This window comes from Oxyura jamaicensis, chromosome 1 (assembly GCF_011077185.1).
Source record: "Oxyura jamaicensis isolate SHBP4307 breed ruddy duck chromosome 1, BPBGC_Ojam_1.0, whole genome shotgun sequence".
NCBI classification, from domain to species: Eukaryota; Metazoa; Chordata; class Aves; order Anseriformes; family Anatidae; genus Oxyura; species Oxyura jamaicensis.
In genome coordinates this window covers 135,295,889-135,322,794 of record NC_048893.1, presented here as the reverse complement: position 1 = coordinate 135,322,794, position 26,906 = coordinate 135,295,889, and the positions used below count along the sequence as shown (strand labels likewise).

The 26,906-nt window shown below is 36.5% G+C and overlaps 1 protein-coding gene across 2 annotated transcripts in view; it reads left to right on the top strand.

Moving 5' to 3' along the window:
• GABRG3 (gamma-aminobutyric acid type A receptor subunit gamma3) overlaps positions 1-26,906 on the top strand; it is a 324,683-nt gene that overhangs the window by 260,867 nt on the left and 36,910 nt on the right. For both annotated transcript variants that reach the window (XM_035315282.1, XM_035315277.1), the window contains exon 6: positions 11,507-11,644. In XM_035315282.1, the coding sequence (XP_035171173.1) occupies positions 11,507-11,644 (138 nt within the window). The remainder of the gene's footprint in view (positions 1-11,506; positions 11,645-26,906) is intronic.

Genomic DNA, 26,906 nt, shown 5'->3' with positions numbered 1-26,906 from the left:
CTGCCTCACCTCCTCATAGTAAAGAATTTCCTACTCATATCTAATCTAAACCTACCCTCTTTTAGTTTAAAGCCATTGCTCCTTGTCCTATCACTACACTCCCCAACAGAGTCCCTCCCTGACTTTCCTGTAGCCCTCCTTTAGGTATTGGAATGCCACTGACTGAGTGAGTACAAACTGATCAATTAATTAGTGTCTGGGACCAAAAACTGAGAAAAAAGCTATCAAGAGACTCGGAATTTATCCTATTGTATAGTATAATATAATGAGATTTACAGTCACTGTGGGGACCTGGGAAGAGCAGAAAGAGAGCATGACTCCTCAGAAGCTTCAAAAATAACTTTTTTAGCTGAGCTAAAGCAAAACTAACCAAAATAACAGTTTCATTTTCTTGAAATAACATACCTGGAAAAGAGATGAAGGCATTGAGATACACAGACTCATCACAGTAATGTTGCTGTGATCGATGTGTACCTCAAAATGTGAGAAAAGGACATGGAATGGTGTACTACACAGGAGCATCGTATAGTTTCCATCAGTGAGTGAGATGAGATAAATATTAGATTTTGGGAAAGAAAGGCATTAAATGGAGAAGCAACAACCCTGAGATGCTTGGAAAGTAGATTTCCAAACCAAGGCACCCATAAATATTCACAGAGAAGATGCAGGCTGTATTTAGTGGATTCAAAATTAATGTATTTACTAATTCATCATAACACTGTTGCTGATGTCTAAAGAAAAATGATGTGCAGTACTCTTCCTAATTTAATGGAGTGTGAATATAAATATATCAGAATCAACAGTGTCCTGTTTGTGTGAAACTTCATTTCATCAGATAATTTCTAATGAGCTGTTATTAGATCTTAGCCATAGCCTTTACAGAAACTATTCTTTTTGTAAGCATTATGGGATTCAAAAAGTGTGTTAACATGTACCATAAGTTGCCTACTCTTGCATGCTATGCCAGTAAGGTGCAGACAAGTTCCAGGGAGCTAAAATTCAAACAAGCTACAAATAGTGTTCCTATTACAAATAATAGGAATGTTTGTTGCCTTACTTTAGACTGCTATTTTTTTTTTCATTTTGTATGAAAGCTGACATGCATGCCAATGACTAAAAAAGTGTGTAAATGCTGATAAATCTACTTGTAGAATGATAACAACCACATGAATAAAAAGGTTTTTTTCTTTGTTTCTTTGTAAAGAGCTGTTAGACTGAAAACATCTGAGTGGAAGAACCTAGATGTAAATAACTGCTATTTTGTTCAAGGAGATTTTCCAGTGTGAGTTTCATGTTTTAAATTAGATCGTGATGTAAAACAGAAAAAAAAAAAATAATGAGTCTTTCAGTGGAAAAAAATATATATATGGTTGTTTTTTTTCTCTTTTTTTTTTTTTTTTCTTTCCTTTTTGTTATTATTGGTTATTTGGTTGGTTTTTATTTGTTTATTTGTTTTTGGTGGCTTTTTTCAACAGCTGCAAAAGTATATCATAAATCTTTTAAAAGATAATCTCCCCTAATCTCATGACAATTTTTTTTATTTTTTATTTTATTTTTTATTTTTTTTCTACTTTACACTGTAAACTGTCATTTTGTTCTGTGAAATGACACTGGAAAAAGATGCTGCATTTTCAGTTTTGAGCATTCTGGTGTTTTACCTTTTATTAACCATTTGTGACGCATTCTGAGAATACCAATAAAAAAAGACTTAATAGCCTTGCATGGAAATCTTCAATTCATAACATGCTTCCATTATGTTGATGAAGCATTGCACATTTCTGAAGGCTTCTGGAAGCTCATAGGCTTTGCTGTTATATCTCCAGTGAAGTCTGAAATGGGTTTCATGACAATTCAGAAAAAAACATTATTGATATCTGGTTCCATGGGTGTCAAAATGTATTGGTCAGGCTAGTCACAAACCCTGTGGACTATGTAAACTTAATATATAACTACTATGATTTTTGTAATTGAAATAGGATAGAAAATTTATGTACAGGGGAAAATGTGCATAGGTTGCCGTATATTTCTACCCCAAGAACTGGTAAGTAGGTGGATGTTATTACTTCTGTGGATGCTATTACTATTTCATCTTAACAGCTACTTTCAAACAGTGAATGTAATTTGTTTTTTTAACTATACTTACACAATTATTATTATTATTTTGTTTGAGAATACAAAATATTCTTCCCTCTCTTAAGAAATGTAGGATATTCTTGCCAGTTATTTCTATATACTTTTTACAAGGAATAGCTTATTCACTTATATTTACATGTTGATAAACTATACTTCTAATCATAATATTGTGTTATTGAATTGTTAATAGATACCCTTTGTCTAGTTGCATTCATATTTAATATAAACTTACTTATAATTGAATAGCAGTTGGAATATCAGGATTATGTGTGTTTAGTATGATCTTTGAACACTTTCTTCTTCATGTGAGAAACATAAAATGAATGCTCAGTGTTAAAAAAATCCTCATATTGAATATTGAAATAAAAAGCTTATGTAGATTACTTGTAAAGAAAGGAAGAAAACTGTAAGTAAATTAGTAAAAGGAAAAATCATTTTACCCCATTTGCGGTAAAAAAAAAAAAAAAAAAAAAAAAAAAAAACTTTACAGATTCATTTTTAAATTATTTTTTATTTTTAATTTTCGGAGCTATTTATGACCATCTTGCTTAAATTACTGGAGTTCTGACTCCCTGTCAGAATCTTAGCTTTTTCTTAGATGGTTTCAGATGATCCAAAAAACATTTTCTCAGCAATTTGTCTAACAAAGCAATGGATGAAGTAAACAATGTTGTCTTCCTCATTAAGATAGTCTTAGCTAAATCTTAGTAGTACTATACTGAAGATAAAGTTAACTATTGCCATTAAAATGCATAACTACAAGTAGCTTAGTAATAGTATATTAGCTTATAATAGCTTAGTATAGTAGCTTATAATACCCAAAGTAGTTGAAGTTGATAATGAGTATTTATGGGCTCTGTGTAATGTAACTTGCTAGGAAGCCTGTTCCAGTTTTTGACCACCCTCACGGCAAAGAGATTTTTCCTAATATCTAGTCTGAACTTCCCCTGAAAACATGAGAAAATCCTGCATACATCATAATATTCTTTGACAGTCACTTACAAACTCTATAGAGAACTGATTTTTTGTTTTCTCATTTGAGTTCATGTAATGACCTAAACTCAAAAATGTAGCTGCTGGAATATTCATTTTGCAGTGTTTCTTTTCTAATATGTATACATTTAGCAGTACAATAATAAGGCTGATCTCTCAGTAGTAGCATACAGCCCTTGAAATCTCAGCATCACTCAGACAATATTGTAGGCCCTATTAAATCCAGATTAAGGAGAGGAGAAAAGGCAAGACTATGAAATAGCTATGTGAGTAAGGAAAAATCAGTACATGGGGTGAGAAAATGAAATTCCGTTTCTTGCTGGCACCTTTGTTTATAATCAGAAAACATCTGAATACATGGAGAATGGAACAAATACGTATTCCAGAAAAAATCAGATCAGGAGAGAACCTGGACTAGGAAAAACAATTTCAGGACTTGAATTTTTCTCTGCAAGACAGTGGTGTTGAAGAAAACTAAAGGTAAAATCTTCACATTGTTCTGTACACAATAGAACACGAGGTTGGGGTGAAGCATCTATTCCATAAAAAGCACGAAACATGTATGGCTAAGCAAGATTTCCATATACGCCTTTAGTACACTGATCTATGCAAGAACGCTCCTTAGGAAAGGTACAATTTATATCCAGTAAGCTAGGAGCAAGATGATCCCATTTGCCATTAATGATGTTAAGAATAGAGATGCAATATAGCTAAATTAGAGGAATCTGAACATTTAGCAGGTGTTCTAATTATCAGTGGAATAATTTGTGAGATAATCTGCTAGCCAGAGCAGTGCAAAGAGATAGGCAATAGCATTTGCTGTATGTGAGGCTTCTGAAAATTGCCTTCCAAATAAAACTGTTAGCAAGCAGTAAAAACAAGTACATGAATAAAAAAAAATGCATAACAAAACATTAAGATAGGGTGTATGATCATGATGAAACTGTTCTTTTTTAATTTTTTTTTTTTTGGGGGGGGGGAGGTGAAGTCATTTGCAAGACAATAGAAAGTGTGATTATAGGGACAATATATGACAAAAACATTTTCCAAAACAAATCACTCTTGGTATCAATTGCAAATGAATTAAAAGGAAAATTATTTGTTAGGCATAAAGACAAAGTGCAAAGATTTGAAGTTGCAATAGAATTGCCATAATTTCTGGATATGATCTCAAACTATTCCACCTATCATATGATTGAATATGATTTCTCACTACTGGGGCTGTTTGTGACCAAATCATAGCACCCATAGATGAGAAGTATCTGTTAGATTTTAAAAGAAATCTGTGATTGTTTCAGAAAGTAGCAAGCAGAAAAGCCACATCTCAAAACAATCTTCAATGGAAAACTTGTTTCTCTTCTCAGTCTAGTCTTGTTCATTCTTCTTCCTTCTTTCCCTTCTCATTTTCACCTTTTATTAGCTTTGCTGTTTTCTCTGAGGTGAGATTAGAATTTGTCTATGAGTTGCAAGAAATGAGGAAAATGTTTGTTTTCCTCCTGCAAGATCTAGTTAACAGAAAATCCTTCTTTGGGGACTTTCTTTGCTGACAGCAACACTTGTCTTTTCCTCCTTTCTATTTTGAAGGCCCAAAAGATGCATTGATGCCACAAGTTCTTCCCAAAAGTTAAGCTACTATGTAATATACCAGTAAATTGTATTAGTGTTCTAGCACTTTGCTCAAAAAAACAGAATTAGTCCAGGGTAAAAGGGTAATTAAGCATTACTGTTGATTATAGTGACTGGGTCCTCTAGTTCTTTGCCAAAGTGATATCAGAATCATATTAAAATACATTTTTAGTATAAAATCTTTCTCTCTTCATTGAGAAAAGCAATCAGGGCAGTATTAGATCCATTATTCTGCAGTTATAATTATGTTGGTCGATTTTTTCATGAGCTAATGTACAGTTAATAAGGTGTCAATTACCAATGCAAGCAAATAGGGCAAAGAATAACATTTATAGTTACTGTAGTTATCACCTAAGTGCAATTATCTACAACTGCTGAAATAAATCACTTCAGATTTTTAAGCTATCTTTACAGCATTCCTGTCTGTCTTTTTTATTATAGCTGCCTTTTGAAATACCTCATCATTTTTCTTTTTTATTTTTAAATCAGTGAGGGAAAAAAAAAAAAAAAAAAAAAAAAAAAAAAAAAGCTAATCACCTTCATTTGTGAACAGAGAGAACTCAATCTGCATTAAGCTACAAGTTGCTTTTTTTTTTTCTGTAGGTCCTAAGTAAACACAAAGAAATGTCTCAGTTCTCTTACCCTACTTCTCTCTACCCTAATAGGTTCATTCTGAAAAGACATAATGAAGCTTCTGTATCCCCTATTTTATTTTTATTTTATTCTACCTTAAACAACTTGAAATGGAACTTTGCACTTTGTGTGATACATTTTTGCTTAATAAGTGCATGCAGTCATGAAATCTAATGTAGTGTCATTTTTAATGGGGGAACCTCAAGGATTGTCCTAGTTAAAAGCACAGACACCTTTTGAGGACAAACCTGAGACAGATACAGGATTAGATCACTGTGAAACCTCTACCTCTGAAACATCAAGAATTTAGGATTTTAAATGCAGTTTGCTTTCCAATGAGGAAGCATTTAGAAAGAGAGAAAAAAAGAGCCCAGGCAGCATCTGATTTGCCATCCTTAACATGGTAGCAGAGAAAGTTGCATTTCTGGACTTCATTATCCTCTTTGTCTGACTGAGGCAGTGTTGATACAAGTCTTCTGATTAATCTGAAGAAAAATTTTGCATCCAAGGAAGCAAAGTGTGTATGGAAGCAGCTGGCTGCAAGGTGTAAAGGGCTACCTCAAATGGCCCGCATCTAATTGGGTCAGGGCATCCTTCCCTCTCTGGAATATGTTCAGCAGTAGCAGTTCAATCTACCACACTCCCTCCATGTCTGTGGTGTAAACTGAGTACTAGCTGATGGTGACAGCTTGTCTGTCAGATCACACTTTCTCCTGACTTTGAATGTATCTCTAACACCCCTGGAAAAGCAGAACATTCCCAGAATCCAACTATGTTTTTTAAATATATACTACAGTCACAAGCATCAGCCTCCTGGCAGATACTTAACTGAACTGATTCTTCATTTCTTGCCTGTTCCCCCCATATTTTCAGCTTTGCTGCTGCTTTCATTAACTCCTCATTGCACACTCTGGGCATATAAATTTTTCTAAGGCTAGGAAGGAGAGATGAGTTTCCTTATTTCATTATTCTTTCTGCTACAAGCAGGATCTGCCTGTGTTGTATTTGAATACTAAGTGTGAAGAACCAGCAGTAAAAAAAAAAATGATGTCTGAAAAGTCATAAGAGTTTTTCTTCTTCTTTTTTTTTTTTTTTTTCTTTCCATGTCTCTCATTTTTACTAACTTTAGGAGGACATGTTTCCAATAACAGATTTTTTGGATGGAAACTTGTTCCCCTTTTCTGCTATTTTCCTTCCTTCTATACCCTTGCTAAAATAGATTCATTATCACAGAAAAGAAGGTAACAAAGAAATAAAGCATTGATCAGAGATGCCCAAAGCAGCAACAGCACTGGGGAAATCAAGATTAGAGGCAGTATGCACTAGTAGGCATGGATACATCAATGCTCATATTATGGAAGTTGCTGATTTTTCATCAGGACTGATTTCTATAGCAGATGTTCTTCAAGTGCCACTTGACACCATTTTTCTCTGCTACCTTGTGACCGCACACATCTTATCCAGCCTTGTGATGTTTCTGGTCTTGGCCATTTCTCCAGCAGTTTGGTAGAGGCTTCTGTGCAAACTACTTATTCTCCAGAGAAAGTGAAGCAGTATGAGCATGAAGAATGAAGTTTAACTATTTTTAACCTGTCAGTTATAAATGATGTGGTGGTGATGTGAGAAGATGTGGTAGCATGACTTCAATTATTAAATAAAAGGGAAATAAAACAAAATTCACAGACTCTCACAGGTTGTCGTGACAATTTGGCTTTCTGTTGTAGTAAGTTCACCTCCCAAACAGCAAAAAATGCATGTATTACTTATCCATGTTTCCATTATTGGAGTTAAAATCAGTAGTACACTTTGAAAATATCTATGTTTAAGCCTTTGAGTAAAACAGCAAGGTACCAATCACTTGTATTAACTGGAATAGCCATTAAGTATGTTTGGTGAAAGTAAACAGGAGGTATTACATGGATATTTCTTACAGGGCTCTTAAAGAAATAAATTCAACAATTCAACATTTTTTTTTCTTGATTTGCTTTTACAAATGCATGTAAGTGCCAGTCTTACAAAAAAAAAAAAAAAAGTGCTATCTCTAAAACTTTGGTACTCTTGAATACAAATCTAAAACCTTTGGAACATATAAATAGCTACAACAGAACATACAAAACAACTAAAACAACTATCAGGCCAAAAAAAGGGAGAACGTAAAGGCACCCAAATAAATTAATGGGTGGCTACATGGAGGTCTTAGGCTGAGCAAATCCTGAGTTGCATATTACCAGAGCTTGGACAGCTGTAACACAGAATTGTCATTTGGTTGTTGGGGTTGTCTTTTTCCCATGCTGTCTCCCTTGCTGACATACTATCTCCCACTGTAAAGCCTCCATGTGCTCTTGGAGTCTTGCTCTGTTGCAGAATGGATATTCTCACATAACCTAAAGCAAATTGTTAAATACACTTGATAGCAATTTGATTAGCATGGATGGCTTGATGCCACAAGGTCAAGAATTTAAGGTAATTTACTGCCATTTGTATGACGGTGAACTGCAAGATAACAGATATTTCTATTGATAATATATTCATAGTTGTGTTGCAGGCTGAATAGCAGAGGTTGTGTTTTCTTCTGGAAGCACTGAAATCTCCAGGTCTGATATTTTCTAAACCGATACATTTAGAGTGCAAGAAGTAATTAGGCTATATACAAGAAATATTACATATCACCAAGAGCACCATTGTGAACAGTCATCCTCCATAGTCCACTCTGAAAGTTAGATAAATCTTAGGTGTGAAATAATGTCTAAGCAGATGTGTCATTTTTCTGTAAGAAATATTATATCTTTTAAATGAATTGAAAAGGAAAGTCACACAGCACTAGAGCTGAACATAACAGCAGTTATTTAACAGGTTGAAACAACTCCCATTGAACCACATGTACCTGTCTCCTTTGATGTAAGTAACCCAGCCATTGTAAGAGCAGATGTCAGTATCTGTGGATAAAAGGGACTGTTATTGAAAGGGCATGATGGTCTCCTGAAGTCAATTGCCTACTATCTAATGACAATGAGTAATACTGAAGGTAGTCATTCTCATACTGAATCTGTCTCTTCTTAGTCAAAAATACAGGAAAAATGAACTCACTCCTGACTATGTGCTGCTTGTGCCAGGATAAATAGCTATGCCTTGGTTTATTTAACAGCAAATTTCATGTATTACTGACACTGTAATGAATTTTAGGTGGGCTGCCCATGGGATGAAGAAAAAAGACCAAAAAATTGAATCATCTGGGTTGGAGAAGACCCCTAAGATCATCAGATCCAACATAACAGTACCAAGTGTACCACTAAACCATGTCCCTAAGCACCACATAGATGTCTCTTAAATACCTTGAGGGATGGGGACTCCACCACTTCTCTGGGCAGTGTGTTCCAGTGCTAGACTGCCCTCTCCATGATTAATTTTTTCCTGATATCCAGTCTAAACCTCCTCTGGCACAACTTGAGACCATTTCCTTACTTCCTATCATTTGTCACTTGAGAAAAGAGAACAACATCCTCTTGCTGCAGCCTCCTTTCAGGTACCTATAGAGAGCAATGAGGGCTCCCCTCAGCCTCCTCTGCTCCAGATTAAACCTCCCCATTTCCCTTTGCTGCTCCTTATATATCTTGTTTTCTAGTCCCTTCACCAGCATTGTGGCTCTTCTCTGCACATACTCAAGCAACTCTATATCCTTCTTGTAGTGAGGGGCCCAAAACTGAACACGGTACCCAAGATGTAGTCTCACTAGTGATACATACAAAGGGGCAAAGAAGTTGAATTAAAGACTAATTGATACATTTTTTTTTTTCAGTAAATTTTGGAAGAAAAGTAAAATGTTCATTTTAGATCCATCTAAAATAATATGTTAAAAAAAGTTACTTCCAGGATATTTGAAATATTTTTACTTGCAATAATTATGGTGAAATCTTAAAATAAAATAAAAATATAGCTTTGAAGTTAAAAATTTAAAGATTTATTTTTTTTAATGTTCAAGTGAAATACTACAGATATTAAATATTTAATTTTGAATGTCACATGAAATATGTTGACACTTACCACTCTCTCTAAACCGTTCTTTCCTTCCAAAATATTAGCGAACTCAGTGTGTCACCAAAGAAAGTTCCATGCTCTCTGGAATTATCTCTTGCTGATCAAATTTCTCCTATCATAGTGCAAACACAATCCCACTTTTTTAAGATCCTAATATTTTGGTGTCCTCAATGTATTTTTTATGAGAGAATATTTTTGAATTCACCTGAGAAAAGGGGCCCTGCCTGCTACAAAATCTGCAAATTAGTGCTTTGGGCAACAAGTTCTGCAGCATGAGCTGATGCAGGGAGCGCAAGAGAGCAGTGGTTTAATTTTCTCTGTATCAGGAGGCACATATATGCTAGGATGGAGAACTAGGACCCAGAACACCTTGGCAGCCTCCCTTGTGATCCCAATACTGCTTTGAAGGGAAGGGACAATTCCACCATTGCCACCTGTTGTGAGAACACAGCAGCCACAGCATGGTGAGGAGAACATCTGATGCCTTTTCTGTCCTGAACTGTGGGAACAAAAGTACCCAAATTAAACCCAGTTAAGAAGTCTCCTGAGGTAAAATGTAGGTCTTTCATTTAGACAAGGACATTGTTTGGTTAGAAATGTGATCAGAGTGCTCAGTCAGATAGGAGTCAGGCTCAAGGAGATTTCAGAGGATACATGGCTAAGGCCACCAGACCCTGAAAAGCCCTCTATTCTTTCACTGTACCTCTGCATCTTCTGCCATAATCTGCCAGTCAAAAAAAAATTAACCTTTAAATCAATCTCATAAACTGGCACAGCAGAATGGGCAGTGAAAATTGTTTGGCAGCAAGAGATCTTGTGGAGAATGGCAGGGCTTGTGCTTGTTATTCTATTGGGTTCTTCATGTGTTGTTTATTTGCATTGATGGAAAATATATGAATGTTACATTTTGAATTAACACATAGTAATTTTCTACAGATTAGAACTGAGGGACTTGTGGGAATTTTTCATGCTGTGTTATGAAAAGGGATAAATAAGGTCATGTACACCTTATAACAATTCCCCAGTGGGATGGAACTTTAAACAAGATGACAAAATCGTGTATAAGAACACATCAAAGAAGTAGCACCATGACCACAGAAGCTGTTTTGCAACATAAATATCCAAACCTATTAGTATCTGATGGGAAAAAATACTGATGAGATAGGTATATTAACTGCCTATTGTTGTTATTAGGTTTTTAATTTGCTTTGTAATCTACACCTACTATATTAATTATTAGATGAATAGGAATGCATTGGATTATGCATTAGAGAACTGTCTTAACTGTTGTGGGCATGTTGTTGTTTTCTAGATGGTCTATTATGATTAGGTCTGGTTGAAAATTTTCTGTTGGACTCCTATTTGAAAATGCCAGTCTCTTACAAAAAGGGGAAATTAAATATTGGCATGAGAATTAATTCTAAGTTCTAAATTAATAAAGGAAGACTTTTAGAAGTTATTTCAGCTGTGTAGATCAGGTGATGCCTTGTTAAATAACTGTGGCTTTTAGAAGTAAGATGATGGCATAATCACTTTAAAAATCCCAGGGTAATTAAAAAACTCACAAGTTTTTGCATTCTTTTGAGCTCATTTCAGAATTACAGTAGCACACATACCATTAGAACTATTGTCACATTTAAAACAATCTGTCCTTTTCAATAGTTTACATCTTTACCACCACCATTTATTTTTTTTCCTTCTGTTAGTTTGCACAACTTATTCAGAATATATGTAAAGCTGTATATTTAATGTGTCTGGAAGTCTGGACTTCAAATTAGTATAATCCATGGCATCCCTGAAGAAATCTACTTCTGATAGAACAAATCAGATTTTTTTTCCATTGGGAAAAAAATCATACACACACACACATTAAAAAAAAATAAATAAAAAAAAATGTGGAGGATCATAATGTTCCTTGAATTACAACTCTATTTTTGTGTGCCATATTACTCTTTTGTTGAATTCTGCCACCAAAATCACTGACAAAGCATCACATCAGAAATTGAATTGTTCTCAAATATCAGACACTTTTATACATCACCCTTTTTAGGAAATAATAGGTATATATGTATTTATTTCTTTTTAGATGGCTATCCTAAAGAAGAAATGATTTACAGATGGAGAAAAAACTCAGTGGAGGCTGCTGACCAGAAGTCTTGGAGACTCTATCAGTTTGACTTTATGGGTCTCAGAAATACTTCAGAAATTGTGAAAACTTCTGCAGGTAAGAATGACACAAATGGCAGTGCTTATTTTAGAAAACTAAATATTTCAAAATATTTATTCCAAATTTGCTTTCATTCAAATGTAAGTTGATTGTCATGTGTATCAACATTCACATAAGACCTCTAAAGTGAAGACTTTAAAACTGTTGACTTTGGTTAACTTCCTTTTTTGGTTACCTTCATTTTCTTCTTTTTTACTCTTTATGTAATTTCACAAACTGAAGAATAAATGATACCTTGGCATGGCTGTTTGTTATATACTTAAAGTTTTATATTATTCTCAGTTAAGTTTATTTAAGCCATTCCTGCATTGAGACATATGTCTTCACCATAAATTAAAGATTTTAAGCACAATGGTAGGGTTAGTGATGCTAGATACTTTCTTGAGTAGTTAATCATTTAGCCATAGGCTTAGTATTTTTCTTGATATTTCAAAGGCACTCTATTTCTCAGCTGATAAATGCCTTTGCTAATGACCTTACTGACTGATTGTAATTAAAAGCTAATAATGCCTCTTTTATTTCTTCAGAAATCTTACTCCTTTTTATAATAACAGCAACATGGGTAAAAAGATGCTTAGATAGCACATGTTAGTAGAGCTGGATAAGTTCTTATGAAATTCAAACACTATTGAAACTTTATGCATGACTGAAGTAATCTTCATGATTACTGTGATTCTGCAGTAAGCTCCATGATTATCATTTGGTAAGTCTTCTCTCAGACAGAGACCTATTAGAAGTAACCACCTGCTTAACTGATGGTAAATTTTTGAAAATCCAATTATTATATTATTTTATATTTAAGCAGTGTCATGCATGTTACAATTTGGGAAACACTGAACAATTAATAAAAATGATTAATCTCTGAAACTACCGCTTTTGGGTGATTGCCTACCAGCTGACATTACTAATGTATCCTCAGGACTAGGTAGCAACTTTTATTTATTTTTTTTTATTTTAATGAAACGTCACTCAAGCTTTAGCGAATATTTTGTGTTGGTAGTTTATCAGATCAAAAGGTACAAGTGTGTAAAAGTTTTTTATGTTATGGATACAAATCCTTGAAGTCTGTTTCTTAGGAATGTAAATTTCTCAGGTGAGTTATCCATAAATTGAACCAGGAGCTGGTGGATAACAAGTACAAAATAATATCTCATTAAAGTATCTATATATAGAATCATATAATCATTGAGGTTGGAAAAGACCTTCAAGGTCATCAAGTCCAATTATCAGCCTGACCTACTGAATCCCATCACTAAACAATGTCTCTTAAGTGCCACTAAAGCAGGAACATCCATTAAATGCCACAGCATGCAGGTCATTGGAAGGAAAAGTAGGAAAGGGAAAGTCCAGTTCTTCCTGCTTTGCTCACGCTTGGAACAGTCATCTTGAGTTTGAGTGAAGAATTACTAAACACACATGCAAGAATTACACAGTTGGCCATATAAAGATGTTGATAGTGTCTTGGTAAACAACTAGACTTGTCAACCTCTTGCTTTGCACAGGACAAAACCACTTTTAGGCTCACATTCAAGTGAGTAAATAGTTAACACAGAACAAAGAAAAATATATTTTCTATGTTCTTTTTGAGGCCCTCAGCAACCCAGGGCCTGGAGTATGGAAAATTAACTGGTACATTGGGAAATCATGAGCATGCCTTATGCTATAATGCAAAGATTCCCAAAAGGAGGGTGGGGTACAAAGCCCACCTGGGACTGTGGAATATGTCTCAGAGCCAAAATTTAAGATATTTCTGTGACTACCTGCACACAGAAGTGTATGCATAACAGGGAGGCTGTGTTGGGGTTGCCCCTACAGTTATGTGGACGTAGGAGCCCCCTCAGTTTTGGGCTGCTCCCTGGAGATGCCACTTCCCATGGACTAGCCTCTGGGAGCCTATAGATGTCCCACCAGTCACCATCCTTTTGCAGTGTGGAAACAGGAAGAGCAGCACTGTTTAGAGTGCAACTCAGGAAATTGTTCAGAGTTATGAGATGGAGTTGGGAAAAGGAAAGCAGGCAGAATACCAACAGCAGCTTCCTGACAATGAGAGCTACTAAACTGTCATCTGTTCCTCCTCAGGGAAATTACGGAAACTACTATTATACATGACAAAGTAAACCAGACAAAGTATGAGAAAATGTACTGCAGGCAACAGTCCTCCACAGTCCTCCACTAACAGAAGATGGATACAAAAGCCTAACATCTTTTTTTTACTTCTAACTTACATCCTTCTGCTGTTTTATGACTCTATTACTTCTCAATAAAGTGTGTGTTCACCTACAATATGGGAGCTGCCACAGCATTACCTACCTGTATCCAGTTCAGATGTACCTTTTTAGCTCCTTTTCAGCAGTGTTACAGGTAGTGAAGACAGGTCACACTGACCACATGACAACATGTTGCTTTTCTTCCAGTATTTGTATAAGCCAGTTCATTTTCCCCAAATGACTAGATATTGTACTGAGCAGAGTTCTGCTAGTTGATATTATTTCAGTCTTCACCCCTCCCCCCTTTTTTTTTCCCAAACATTTAAATAACCCTTATGTTAATCTGACAATTTTGGAGTTATACAGGTAGGAAGCCAGCTGTAACAAAGACTGTGTCTGAAATCTAAGCAAGATGACAAATGTTGTCATAATGCTGTCATATCTTACCTTGTGCCAGCAATGAGTTAAAGCATTAACGTAGTGGTGTGCTTTACTCTTGCAAGAAGACTGTCCTTTCTTACAATAATTTGTCAGCCAGGAAAAGTTTTCATGGCCATCTGGAATAGGTACTCATATTTTTTCTTGAGGATGATTCTGAATTTCATGCCAAGATACACACATAACCTGATTAATACCTACTGCATCTGATGAACACATGGAATACACAGCAGAGCTCACTGTGCTGGTGCTGTCGCCATGCACCTTTACACCCTAAGCAAGCTCTCACTGTTAGGTGATGTCAAACTAATTCACAAGTATGGGAGAATTCCTCTGTTACCATCTGGCAAGATACTCAAATACTATAGCAAGAACAGTTCTCATGCGACAATGTCAAATAAGGTTTATAAAGATAATTAAAGTAGAGGGAATACTAAACCACCTGGCACTGAGCTGTGGGGAAAAAAAAAAAAAACAAAAAAAAAAAAAAAAAAACTGCATATAAGGAGAAAAACTTGAAATTTTAAATTTGCAAATCATCCAATGGGAGGCTGATCAAGAAAACGAGAGAGAGAGAGTCATAATTTAGAGACATAACTGTGTATTTACAGTAAATTATAGAGTCACAGAATGGTTTGGGTTGGAAGGCACCTTAAAGATCATCTAACTCCAGCCCCCCTGCCCTGAGCAGGGACACCTTCCACTAGATCAGGTTGCCCAAAGCGCCATCCAACCTGGCCTTGAACAATTCCAGGCAGGGGGTATCCACAGCTTCTCTGGGAAACCTGTTCCAGTACCTCACCACCCTCTGAGTAAACAATTTCTTCCTAATACCTAATCTAAATCTACCCTCTTTTAGTTTAAATCCATTAGCCCTTGTCTTATCACTACATGCCTTGACAGAATCCCTCCCAGGCTTTCCTGTAGCCCCTTAGGGCCATTATAAGGTCTTCTGGAGCCTTCTCTTCTCCAGGCTGAACAACACCAACCCTCTCAGCCTGTGTTTAAACAAGAGAGGTGCTGCAGCTCTCTGATCTTTCTCATGGCCTCATTCTAATACATACATATCCTTCTTGTGCTGGGGGCCCCAGAGCTGAACACAGCACTCCAAGTGGGGTCTCATGAGAGCAGAGGGGGAGAATCACCTCCCTTGATCTTCTGGCCACACTTCTTTTATTGCACCCCAGGGAATGGTTGGCTTTTTGGGGTGCATGTATATTGCTGGCTCATATAAAGGTGTTCATCCATCAGTACCCCAAGGTCCTTCTCCACAGGACAGTTCTGTGTCCAGTCAACACCCAGCCTATATTCTTGTTTGTGATTGACCCAGCCCAGGTGCAGGACCTTGCACTTGGTCTCTAATTTTCACCCATAAGCTCTCAACCTGTGTATTGATGTTCTTCAAAGACAGCTCCATGCAGTCAATCCCCCCCCCCCCCTTTTTTTTTTTCCATAGAAGGCAAGAAGGCAACCGCTTCACCTTTCCTTCCTCACTTTTCCTCCTGAATAGTTTATAGCCATCAATTGCAGCACTCCAGTTCTGTGATTTGTCCCACCAAGTCTCCATCAAATCAGTTTTCCACCTGCGCAGTGGCTACTAGCTCCTCCTGTTTGTTACACTTACTGTGAGTGGTTGTATAGAGGCACTTAATCTGGACCAACTGCCCATCCTTTTTGACCAAGCCTTTTTTGGACAGCTGGAGGACATTCCTCACTTCTCTGATAGGTGCACTCTTCCACCCTGTTGCTCACAATCATGCAAGTATCCTGGTTTAGGGCCCAGTCACCTATGTTTGTTAGTTTAGGGCCTAATTCACTAAGGCAGACAGCCTGCCAGAGAAGATTTTCCTTCCAGACCTAGATAGCTGGGCCCTACTCTCCCCAGTAACCTGTATTCATCAAAGTACCTTCCACGATCAGAAAAGTCAAAGCCTTGTTGATGACAATAGCTGGGTAGCCAGGTGTTAAGCATAAGGTTTTCCAGTCCCAATCTTTCTGGGGGGGTGGAGGGGAGGATGTGGGGAACAACAACAACAACAACAACAACAACAACAACAACAACAACTGTCCTCCACCTTACACCCCCCTGAATCATGAGGAATCCACAAGTAAATCTCATGGAGTGAGCTGTAGCTTGTGCTTTTCTGCTCATGCTTCCCACACACCCCCTCCCAAGGGAAAGAATATTCATTCTTTTTAAACCACTCAGTTTTTTACACTGCTAGATAAACACAAAGACCTTGTAGCTACTGAACCGGATTTTCATTTATGTGAAAACTTCTTTGCAGCAAAGAAGTTCTATTTATGTTTTTTTCCTCAGATGTCTTTAGCTTGAGAGATTCATGCAATCTAAAGAAGCTTTTGCATAAATAAGTTCAAGCTAATTTATCAGAAATAGAAAACACTATAAAAGTGCCCTGTTTTAAATCCTTAATAGCTGATTGTTACAAATGAAATACAGGGAATCAGACAAAGTATTATTTCATATATTCTGAATAACACCAAGCAATACCCATACCCAATAAATAGTATGGGCAGCATAACTGCTGCCATAAAAAGATACACTTTTGCATACAACAGGTGGGTGATGATTAGTGGAGCCTTCTTGTCATACAACTTTTAAATGGTGTTTTATATTTTGAAATTGCTGTTTCAGCAAGAACCTCAGCTTACGCAATGCTCTCAACCCTACATCACAGCTGAAAAGCAAGGTCAGTATTTGTTTTCACACATTCAGGTAAAGTTCTGTGGGATAATGTTAGTAACAACACATTTTAAAGTACACACTCTGTTGAAGGAGACATTCAATGGCAAGTAAAAAGCTATCCTAGAACAAAAATAAGAAAGCAAGCACTGCTTGTATTTTAAGAATATGCAAAGATCTACATAAATATATTTTAACAGGAGAAGGGAGGAATAGGTATGATTTTATAGGAAGGTCAAATTTCACTGGGGGAGCCCCCATCAGGTCAAGGGGTGGGTCAGGTGGATACAGGCATTAGCTGATGCTCCTTGACTTTTTCACAAGAGTAACACACTCCCAGAGATTTATCCACAGGAAGAGATGCTCAGGTGCCTAACTCTTGAGTTAGGTGAGCAAAGAACAGCTGGCTTCAGAAATCATTTCAAACATGAGAAGAGCCAAGGAGTCCCATGGCCATATGGGGCTCAGCCAGCAGCCTAACGATCACCCCATAGGTCTGTGTTGGTGAGGCAGGACCACCACCCAACCTGGATATCAGGTTGACAAAGCAAGGCCAGGGTCAGCAGTAAGCAGCTGAGCCCCTCACCATGGGGAAGGGGTTGCAAGGGAGATGACAAAGAAAGGTGGTCACAGGCTGATTGGGGCAATTGAAGACTGTTGGCTCACTCACAACAGTAAGCGAGAAAAGATGCACCAGGTGCAATAACTGATGAATATGGGTGAGTCTGTGCATGCTTGTTTTTAATGAACTGATTCAGCTACATCCTCTCCTGTACAGGCTAACTAATCTGAGGATACTTATTTAATGAATATTCATGAAGCTCTTCTGTTTTTTAAACATCATTGACTTTTTTTAATGTCCTACTGAGCTCTGATGGCACACCAGAGAGTGCTTGTCATTGGTGTATTCTTCTCAAGCCAAATGTGTATTTGTGTTTTGTTTTGTTTTGTTTTTTTTCTTTTTTTTTTTCTTTTCTCAAATACCAAACTTTTTGGGATTCACCTCAGCCAGCCATGTTGCACAGGCTCTTGTTAGTCAGATGGCATTCAAAAGAAGAAAAGTGGAGAAAAAAATGCCCCATACCATTTGAAAATAGCACTCTTTTTTTTACTTACATGGCTTTGCAGGAGCTTGGCCTCCTTCTGCCAGGGTATTACATCATCTCAAATGCTCTAATGGTTAGGGTTTGGTTTCAAGCCCTCAACAGACATCTACTCTGGGTTCTCACTGTTCCATACAGTGTCCTCTCCTCTTCCAAATAGTGTTCCCTCCTCCGCCTGTCCCATCCTGCTTGACTAATGTAAGTGCAGAAGTGGAGAAAGATAATTGGACGTTTTGTTTTTTAAGTCTGAGTGTATGAGTGGAATTGCAGCTGGATTCCAGGAGTTATGAACCTGCTTTCCCCTGGTGCCAGACAAAACTTCTGTCTGTCAGGCATCTGTGTATGGAAAGAGTCAGTCACACCTCCACAAAGATGTAAAACAGCAAACGCTTTTGGTGGGAGAATTATCTGTTGCTCATCTCTCCAGCTTTTCAGTCCTGAACCCTCCCCCGCCCGGCCCCCGCCCCCCCCCACCACCACCCTGGACTTTTGAGACTGCAGGTATTCATCCTCACTGTTCTGGGGTCTTCCTTCATGTCAGGTAGGTGTAATTACATTCATAGCTGTCCTTGGGCTCTTGAAATTTGGAGTCTGAATTTTAGACCTTTTAAATCTACAAGCTATGCTTGCATTTGTTCCCAAAGTTCATTAAATCAGGTTTGGGCTTTCAAAACTGTGTCTGTCATTTAGACTCATAGCTTCTTAAGAAATTAGGATTCAAATTAGAATCCTGCGTTGAGTATTGAAGCTGAATATAAGTTTTTGTTTGTTTGTTTGTTTGTTTTTGTTGTTGTTGTTGGTGGTGGTGGTTTTTTACGGTTGTGTACTGGGTCTGGCTGGGATGTTAACTTTCTCTGCAGCAGCCCATACAGCACTGTGCTCTGCATCTGTAGCTAGAACAGCAGTGGTATCACACCAGTGTTGTGTCTGCTCCTGAGCAGTGCGGGCACAGCATCAGGACTCCCTCCAAGCCCCCCAGAGTCAGCAGGCTGTGGGTGGGCAAGTGATGGGGAAGGGACATCGCCAGGGCAGCTGACCTAAACCAACCAAAGGGGTATTCCTTACCTTGGGCTGTCACACTCAGCAATATAAGGTGGACAAGGGGAAAGGGAAGGGGGGGCTCTCGTTATGAAGACGTCTGTCCTCCCAAACAACCACTATGTGTATTGAGGCCCCATTTCCCAGGATATGGCCAAACATCACTCGTTGATGGGAAGTAGAGTAATTTTTCTCTTTATCTGTGCTTCCACACAGCTTTTGATTTATTTATTTATTTATTTTAATTCTTTCCAGCATACTTTCTGCTTCCCCTCTTCTTCTGAGGGGGAGTGAGAGAGCGGTTGTGGTGGAGTTCAGCTGCCCAGCTGGGTAAAACCACCACAAGGGGACAGAACCATAAAGAGAGAACTGATGCCTTAGGTGTCACACTTCACCAAACTCTGCTGCCTACTTCTCTGTATCATACTCCCCTTTGTTTTCTCACCTTTCTCACCTTATCTACACAAGCACACACATCCAGACTCAGACTTGCACATCTTCTGAGGGCTTATGGGCCCTCATCTACAGCAGCCCCAGCATTGCCAACTGGTAGGCACCAGAAACATGTCCTTTGAAGCCCTTCTCTTGTCCATCTCTCCATTAACAGTGCCAAAGATGTCTCTGCTTGCTACCTTCACACACACGCTGAAGTGTACACTATTCTGGCACTCACAACTTAGTTTTCACTTATTTTTTGTCTTTTCTGCAGCTTTCTCCACAGCCTTCTTAATGAAATTCATCAAACCCAGTCCTTGCCACTGTAATTGCCTCTGGAATTAGGGTAGATTGTTAAGATTTTTCTGACAGTAGACACCAACTCATGAGAAAACAGAAAACTAGTCTGACTATAAAAAGATTTAGCAATAATGTTTTCATTGACTTTTTTTTTTTAATCTCTGATACAATATTTGCAATAAATCAAATTCCAGTTTAGCAGAGAAAATCATCAGTGGCTATATTGACTTTTAAAAGATATTCACATGTCAAATGATAATCAATCAACATGAATATTTTGAAAAAGCCATAGTTTTTCTAAGTGAAATTTCAACTTTTTTTTTTTTTTTTTTATAAGAGTTTGTTTTGCTCTTGTACACTTTGTATGATAGATTCTGATAAGCTTGTCATTAGCCACTGAGGTTGGAAATGTAACAATTAAATGAATGAGTACTAACAATACTTCTATTCCAGTAAAGTATTTTTCTTTGTTGATTATGAGTTTGACTGACACTTACGAGAATCAAAACTTTTATATCACCCTGCAAATTCAGCAGTTGCCCTTCTTATTATAAAAATGTCTCATGTAAGATAGTTATTGAAGAGAGTGATTGACAACTTGATCCATAGCCTACTACGGTTAATGGAATTTTTAACTGTTTCTGGCCTGGGATAAGGCTCTGAAATGCAGAAGCCTGAAATTAGCTACTTAATGTACAGTTCTCTCTAAGTAATTGTTCGGTGACTTGCAACTAAGAAAGCTCAGCTTAACAATCAGAGAATGGATAACCTGCTCTAGAAACACTTTCCTTCTTCTATTTATGACTAATACAAATGATTATTAGAACTGGTCAAGTGGATTTTATTCTCCATATGTTATGATTGACAGAACTGCAGGTATAACTGATTTCATTCTTATTCTTTGTCTTGTGGAGACAATTTTGTAGTGTCCCTTGTATAGGCCTTTATTGCTGCAAATGTGGGAGATTAAAAAATAAAGAAACTTTACTTTGTGGTAAAAGTAAAAGATAAAAGCATACAATGGAAGTCTCAAAGGCAGGTCTTCCCTTGCATTTTCTTCTTCAGGGAAAATTTCAGCAGGAAGCTATTTTTCCCTTTAAAATCTCCTGATGTACTTGTTAAGGATCTCAAAATGTCTTTTTTAATGATTTTCACATTGCATGGAAAATAAATAAATAAGCATATAAACAAAAACACACAGTCTTTTCCCATTAGCTTTTTTTTTTTTTTTTTTTTTTTTTAGCAGAGTTTTTACCTGATAGTTCCATATTTGGAAGTTTCATATCTGTATAACTTCAGGAGTTTCTTGAATTAATTACTCTTCCATTGGTAATGTTGTATTTGTTGCTCCTCTGGCTTTTATTCCTACTTCTGTGTCATTACACTGTTGTATGGGTGATTTAGGGTTGGCTCAATCAAAAATTTTATATTAATTCAAACTGTGAAGGTTTGGCCTTTGCCCAAGGTTGCTACAATGTTATCTAAAAGTCTTTCAAAAGCAGCAATTGGACTTAATTTAGAGCTCATAGTATCGCACAGGATGTTATATATTTTACTCACTGCTGAATCTGAGATCTTAATGAGAATTTTAAGATACAAAATTGGATGACTATTCACATGTAGCAGAAAGGTGCAAGTGGCTTTTTAGATTTTAATTTACAATACATTTTAAAAAGTGTGTCACATACTAGTTAAATGCTAGCACAGTCTCTCTAAATTTAACATTTACTCTTTCACATCAGGTCATGTTTCCAGATTCCTACCATGTGGTAATTTGTAGGTCTTTGCTTCTAGGACCCTTTTCTGCAGCTGATGTTCGCAACATTTGTACCTTGTTCTTAATAACAACTCCATTTCAGTCAACACCTTCTGTGAAGTAGTTACATTGGCAAGAACCAAAACCTCTTCTATGAACAGTTGCTGGATGATGGATTTACCCCAATGTACATCTTTCCATTACCTGCCGTACAGTCTAGCAAGTAGGAGCTACAATGTCAGATACCTCAGGAAATAGTACAGGACAGGAATAAGTGTTTAGGAAGTTTCCAAACCTTCCTATTCAACAACAGTATTGATATGGGATAACATGCAACAGCATTCCTGAAATGTGAGGAAGCCTATAATGACCAGGGCTACCACAGCATCCCTCTGCAAACCAGAGGCAAGAACCTTTGCCACTTGTGCCAAGTTTGGCAGTGTCAAAATCTGAGCTGGCGTCAGCCAGGATTCATTGTAGTGTTTACAAAAGAAACTTGGCAGAAGATACCAAAATAGCTTATCATCCGTTATGTCAGAGAAACGATCTGAGTCATCTTGAGACAAACTGAAGGTATGGACCTGTTTCATTATTTCACAAGAGGAAAATACATAATCCCAAGTGTAGATAGGTCAGTGGCATCAGGCCAAGGATCTCAAAACACTCAAGCGACTCCTACTACGTTCTGCCAATGTCTCTGTGCTTCTGATCAGATGAACTCAGAATGCATTTCCTTATTGAATCAGCCTTGCAACTGAGTCCATTTAGTCTTCTTATACCTTGTCACACTAAACATTGGTAGAACAATATCTTTGGACAATATCCTTATATAGTGAACGATGTCCTTATATAGAAAAACTCTGTATAGTAGCAGGGCATTTTCTTGTCAGATTGTTTTTCAAACCTTTCCCCTTTCTTCAGAACATTATCATCTTGTGTTTATCCCTACCAGAGAGGAAAATTAAAATTGTCTTTCTGATATGACCTCTAAAGACTAGCATTTGGAAAACTTTCAGCAATGTTCCTCCCCAGTGTGAGGGCTTCACAAGCTCATCTACTTTTTCATTCTTTAACAGAAACAGTTCACAGCTACATTTGTGGTATTTGTTTTAAGTGTCTGCAATTGCAGGAAGTTCCCTTCAGTTTATTCAGTTTTTTTCAAGCCTGCCTTGAACCTGGGGAACACAATCCCCACTTGCCCCCCCAAGAACAAAACAATGTATGGTTTTGTACATAAGGAGAATAACTTATTTTTAGTTAAATATAAAATAAAGATTTTCTTCTGAGAAGTACAGCACCACCACCTACATTCTAATTCAATTCACTATCAAACTTAATTGCAGGCCTCCTACAAGTAGGAGCAGTTATCGTGAAAAAACATCTAAAGAGTTTTCTGCTCTTCATATTCACAGCTTCAAGCATGTCTTTAGCGAACTATAAACAGTGTGCCGAATTATTCCTTCAGTACTATTGGTTCAAAACATAAATTTTCTTAGAATAATGATGTAGAAGAATTATAGAAGAATTATAAAGCAGCTTGAAGAGGAAAAAAGTATATACATCTTATACATCATTCACTAGATGGAGGCTGCTTGCTACAAAGCATGTAAGGGTATTAGAAATGCTTTGAATTTCCTATACATCTTCATGCAATAGTTCCATACATGTTAAAATGATGAAAATTTTTAGGCAAAGATGAAGCCAAACTTCTGGATCATAGTTTTAATTGTGTCTTGGTCCACTTTTGTTTGAATTCCTCTCCATCTAGTCTCTTTTTCTTTTTCTTTTAACAACACCTCCCAGGAAACAAATACTGTTAAACATATGTCTACTAATACAAAATACTGGTACAAATGTCTTTTGTATTAATTCAAATTTATAGACTCCCAGTACAAGCTTTTTATTTTATCCTTATTATTCAGGTCTTCCTCTGAGATAAAGCATGTCTGTTTGTTTTTCTAAATAATTCCTTTAAAAATGTGAAACCTTGGTAAATGTTGCCTGTGTTAACATGATAGAAAAAGAGAAGCACATTTAAATGTGAAGAATACTTTTTTGTACCTTCTTCTTATTTGCCTGAATAGCAAACATCCTGAAGAGCACTTCTGCAAAAACGGAGTCCTTGAATAGATCTGAACAATGCCTGCAAGTATCTCCCCAGCAGACTTTGAACTTCAGGTCACTCCTGGCTTTACACATCTGGAATCAATTAATCTCTCTCCGTGTCCAGGTTGTGTCTACCCATGGCACAAGCCTCATCAGAAGCCTTCAAGGAACCATCTTGGTCTCTCTTTTCTGTTTGAAGTCACCAGAAACATTAAAGCATGGAGGCTGCATAGGACTACCGCATCTACAATGAAGAGCATCCATGAAAAGTACTCTCAATACCGAGCTGATGAAATTCCCCTCCATCAGCCTCAGGGAACCCTAGCAAGGGTGCAGAGCTGACCTTTAGCTTCCTCAAGCATCATTTAAAGTAGCTGACAGCTGCTTTGGTATTGCCACTCTACTCTATAGTTACAGCTGTAGAAACTTTGGATTTAGTTATGTCATCTAAGATAACAGAAGACCCTTTTTTTCATTTGTAGGCTCATAACTCATTTCAGGCTAAGGCCTGTTATACTTGATGCTTAATACCAAACTTTAACGTCATACATTTAAAAATGAGATCAATGGTGATATTTGTAGAAACAAAAAAAAAAAAGAAAAAAAAAAAAGAAAAAAAAAGAGGATTACGAGATGATAATAAATACCCAATCTTCCAGATTTCTTAAAACATAATGAAATGTTCTTCCATTGTCACAACCTTAAAATAAAACTGCATTTTATACAGTTTTAATTTCTTTGTGCAAAACCTAAAACCCCACCACCACCAGAAACAAATACAATATATAATGTCTTAGGAGAGGAGAACTGATGAGAAGTTCAGAAGTTATAGCAAACAATACATTTTTCATTGTTTCTGGTTTCTCTAATTTCTGATTTTCTCAGATATGGGGCTGCGAATAGACAGCCCTATTTGCCCTATACTTGAAACATTTTCTAAAAATATGAGTACCACAGGCAATTATTCTGCACCTGCTTCTTGGTCCTTCTGAGGAAAGAGGAAATTATTCCCACAGTTTCATCTGAGCTTAAACCAACAAAAACTTTCCAATACAGTTTCAAACATGCTAATACCTTATTAAGCATTTCATTGTAACGTAATTTCTGCCTAACAAAAATCCTAGAGATAAACCTTTTTTTGCAAGTCCATGAATTGAAAAATAATTGTACATGTCCTCCACTGCTTTCCAAAGCAACAGTTTATTTAACAAACTGGCAAGGGAAAAAACAACAACAGATCTTAAATGTTGCAACCACAGAAGACAGAAGTAATAAATTCTTGAAGAATATTGTCAATGAGACTTTTCTTAGTCAAAGTCAAAGACAATCAAAAGCCAATGTTCCCATTGCTGGGAAACAAATAAACAAACAAACAAACAAAAAGAGAGAGAGAGATAATTTTGAAGCCACAATTTTCTTGAGGTAATTGCACTTTGACAGTAAGATTTTTGTAAAATCCTATCATTAGTATTTAAGTTTTTTTTTTTTTATTATTGATATTAGCTCACAAAAAAAATAAAAAGGGAAGACAAAATAAATTGACTGTCTGCTTACTGTAAGCTTCAAGCTGATATAAGGTAGATGATGTAAGATGCCATTATCACTTTTAGCATTTCTTCAGAGAGCTAATCTGAAATACAATGATGATGAGATAACTTTAGCATTATGTATTTCAGAGAGGTCTTCATCTTATATTATTTCTTTTGAATTTCTGGAAGTAAAGAAGGCCATAAGTCATTCCAGAGTAGAACTGAGTAAGAAAAGAATAATGTTGAAGATTTTTCCATTGCATTCATGGTTTTCATTAATGTAATTCATAAATATTTTTACACACTAACACACTGGTTTGCCATTTTTTGTTACTTCCTATTTGCTTTGTTCTTAAAGTCATTTTTTTATTCTCCAATTTAGGAAATCTATCATCCAGTTAAGGCACAGATAATGAAGTTTTGGTCTACAAATCATAAAGTGTTTTTTTTTAATAACTGTATAATTAAATTATTAGTTGAAACTATTCAGCAAATACAAACAAAACCATTTGGCAATAGTCAAGGTGAATTTGAGAATGATATGTTAACAAAAAAAGGGGATGAGAACTTCTTTAGCCTATCACATTTCTTAATTATAATCTTAAAATTTTAATCATGGGATGTGGTTCTGCAAAAGTGTAGTTTCTGGCTACTGGTATTAGATGAAAAACACCACAGACACATTGTAAATAGTACAGATCACTAATAATTTCACTATGGCAGTTCAGGTGTGGTCAAAAATGCTGGGTTTTCTCTGCATTGACCAATTTTATGCCAGTTCCACTCTGACATGACAGCCAGCTCAGCTTTCTACACCTACCCTTCAGGTCTCTTTGCTTACTTCTTTTTTCTCCTTCCCGCTTCTTCATAATTTTCCCCGTTTCCCATCACATCATATTACTAGACATCGTGTTACCACAACTGGATATTTAGATCACTTTCTATCAAAAAGAGAAAAGGAAACATTTTTAACTGGTTACGTGAGTAAGTGAACTTTTAAAGATTTTCCTCCCTCCTCTACTTTCTCTCTCTTTAATAATAATAATTAATAATAATAATAACAATAATGGTCTTTTGACATCTGCAGTTTTCATGGTTCAAAATAAATTTGGTAAACTGCTTAAGAGGTAGATTTTCTTTTACTTTCATCCTACGTAGGGACTTTCATGGAATGTGATTTACAGACAGAAATATGTTATAGGAAGACCACTACAATCAGGAAAATTGGACGAAAGAGATGTGGTAGGGGACTGCTTCTCTCTTCCCTCAAACCTTGTGCAGTAACTTTTGCTTATTTAATGGAAATGTAAAAATAACAACCAATCAGAATGTAATACTTAAAATATTTTTACCTAAGTGTGTATGAATTCATAAAATATTTTTACCTAAGTATGTATGACTTCATAAAAAGCCAAGTGAACAGGGTTTCAGCCTCGGTATTTTTACTATATTTAATTTAAGTATACTTCTTTTCTACTATAAAACTATAAATGTATTTATACCATTTTTCCACTACAAAAAAAAAAAAAAAAAAAAAAAAAAAAAAAAAAAATTTTTTCAGTTTGGGACACAAAAAAAAAGGGAAGAGGGGGGAATTTTTTTTTGTTCTGCGCCATAAAAAAAATGTGATTTTCACAGCGAGA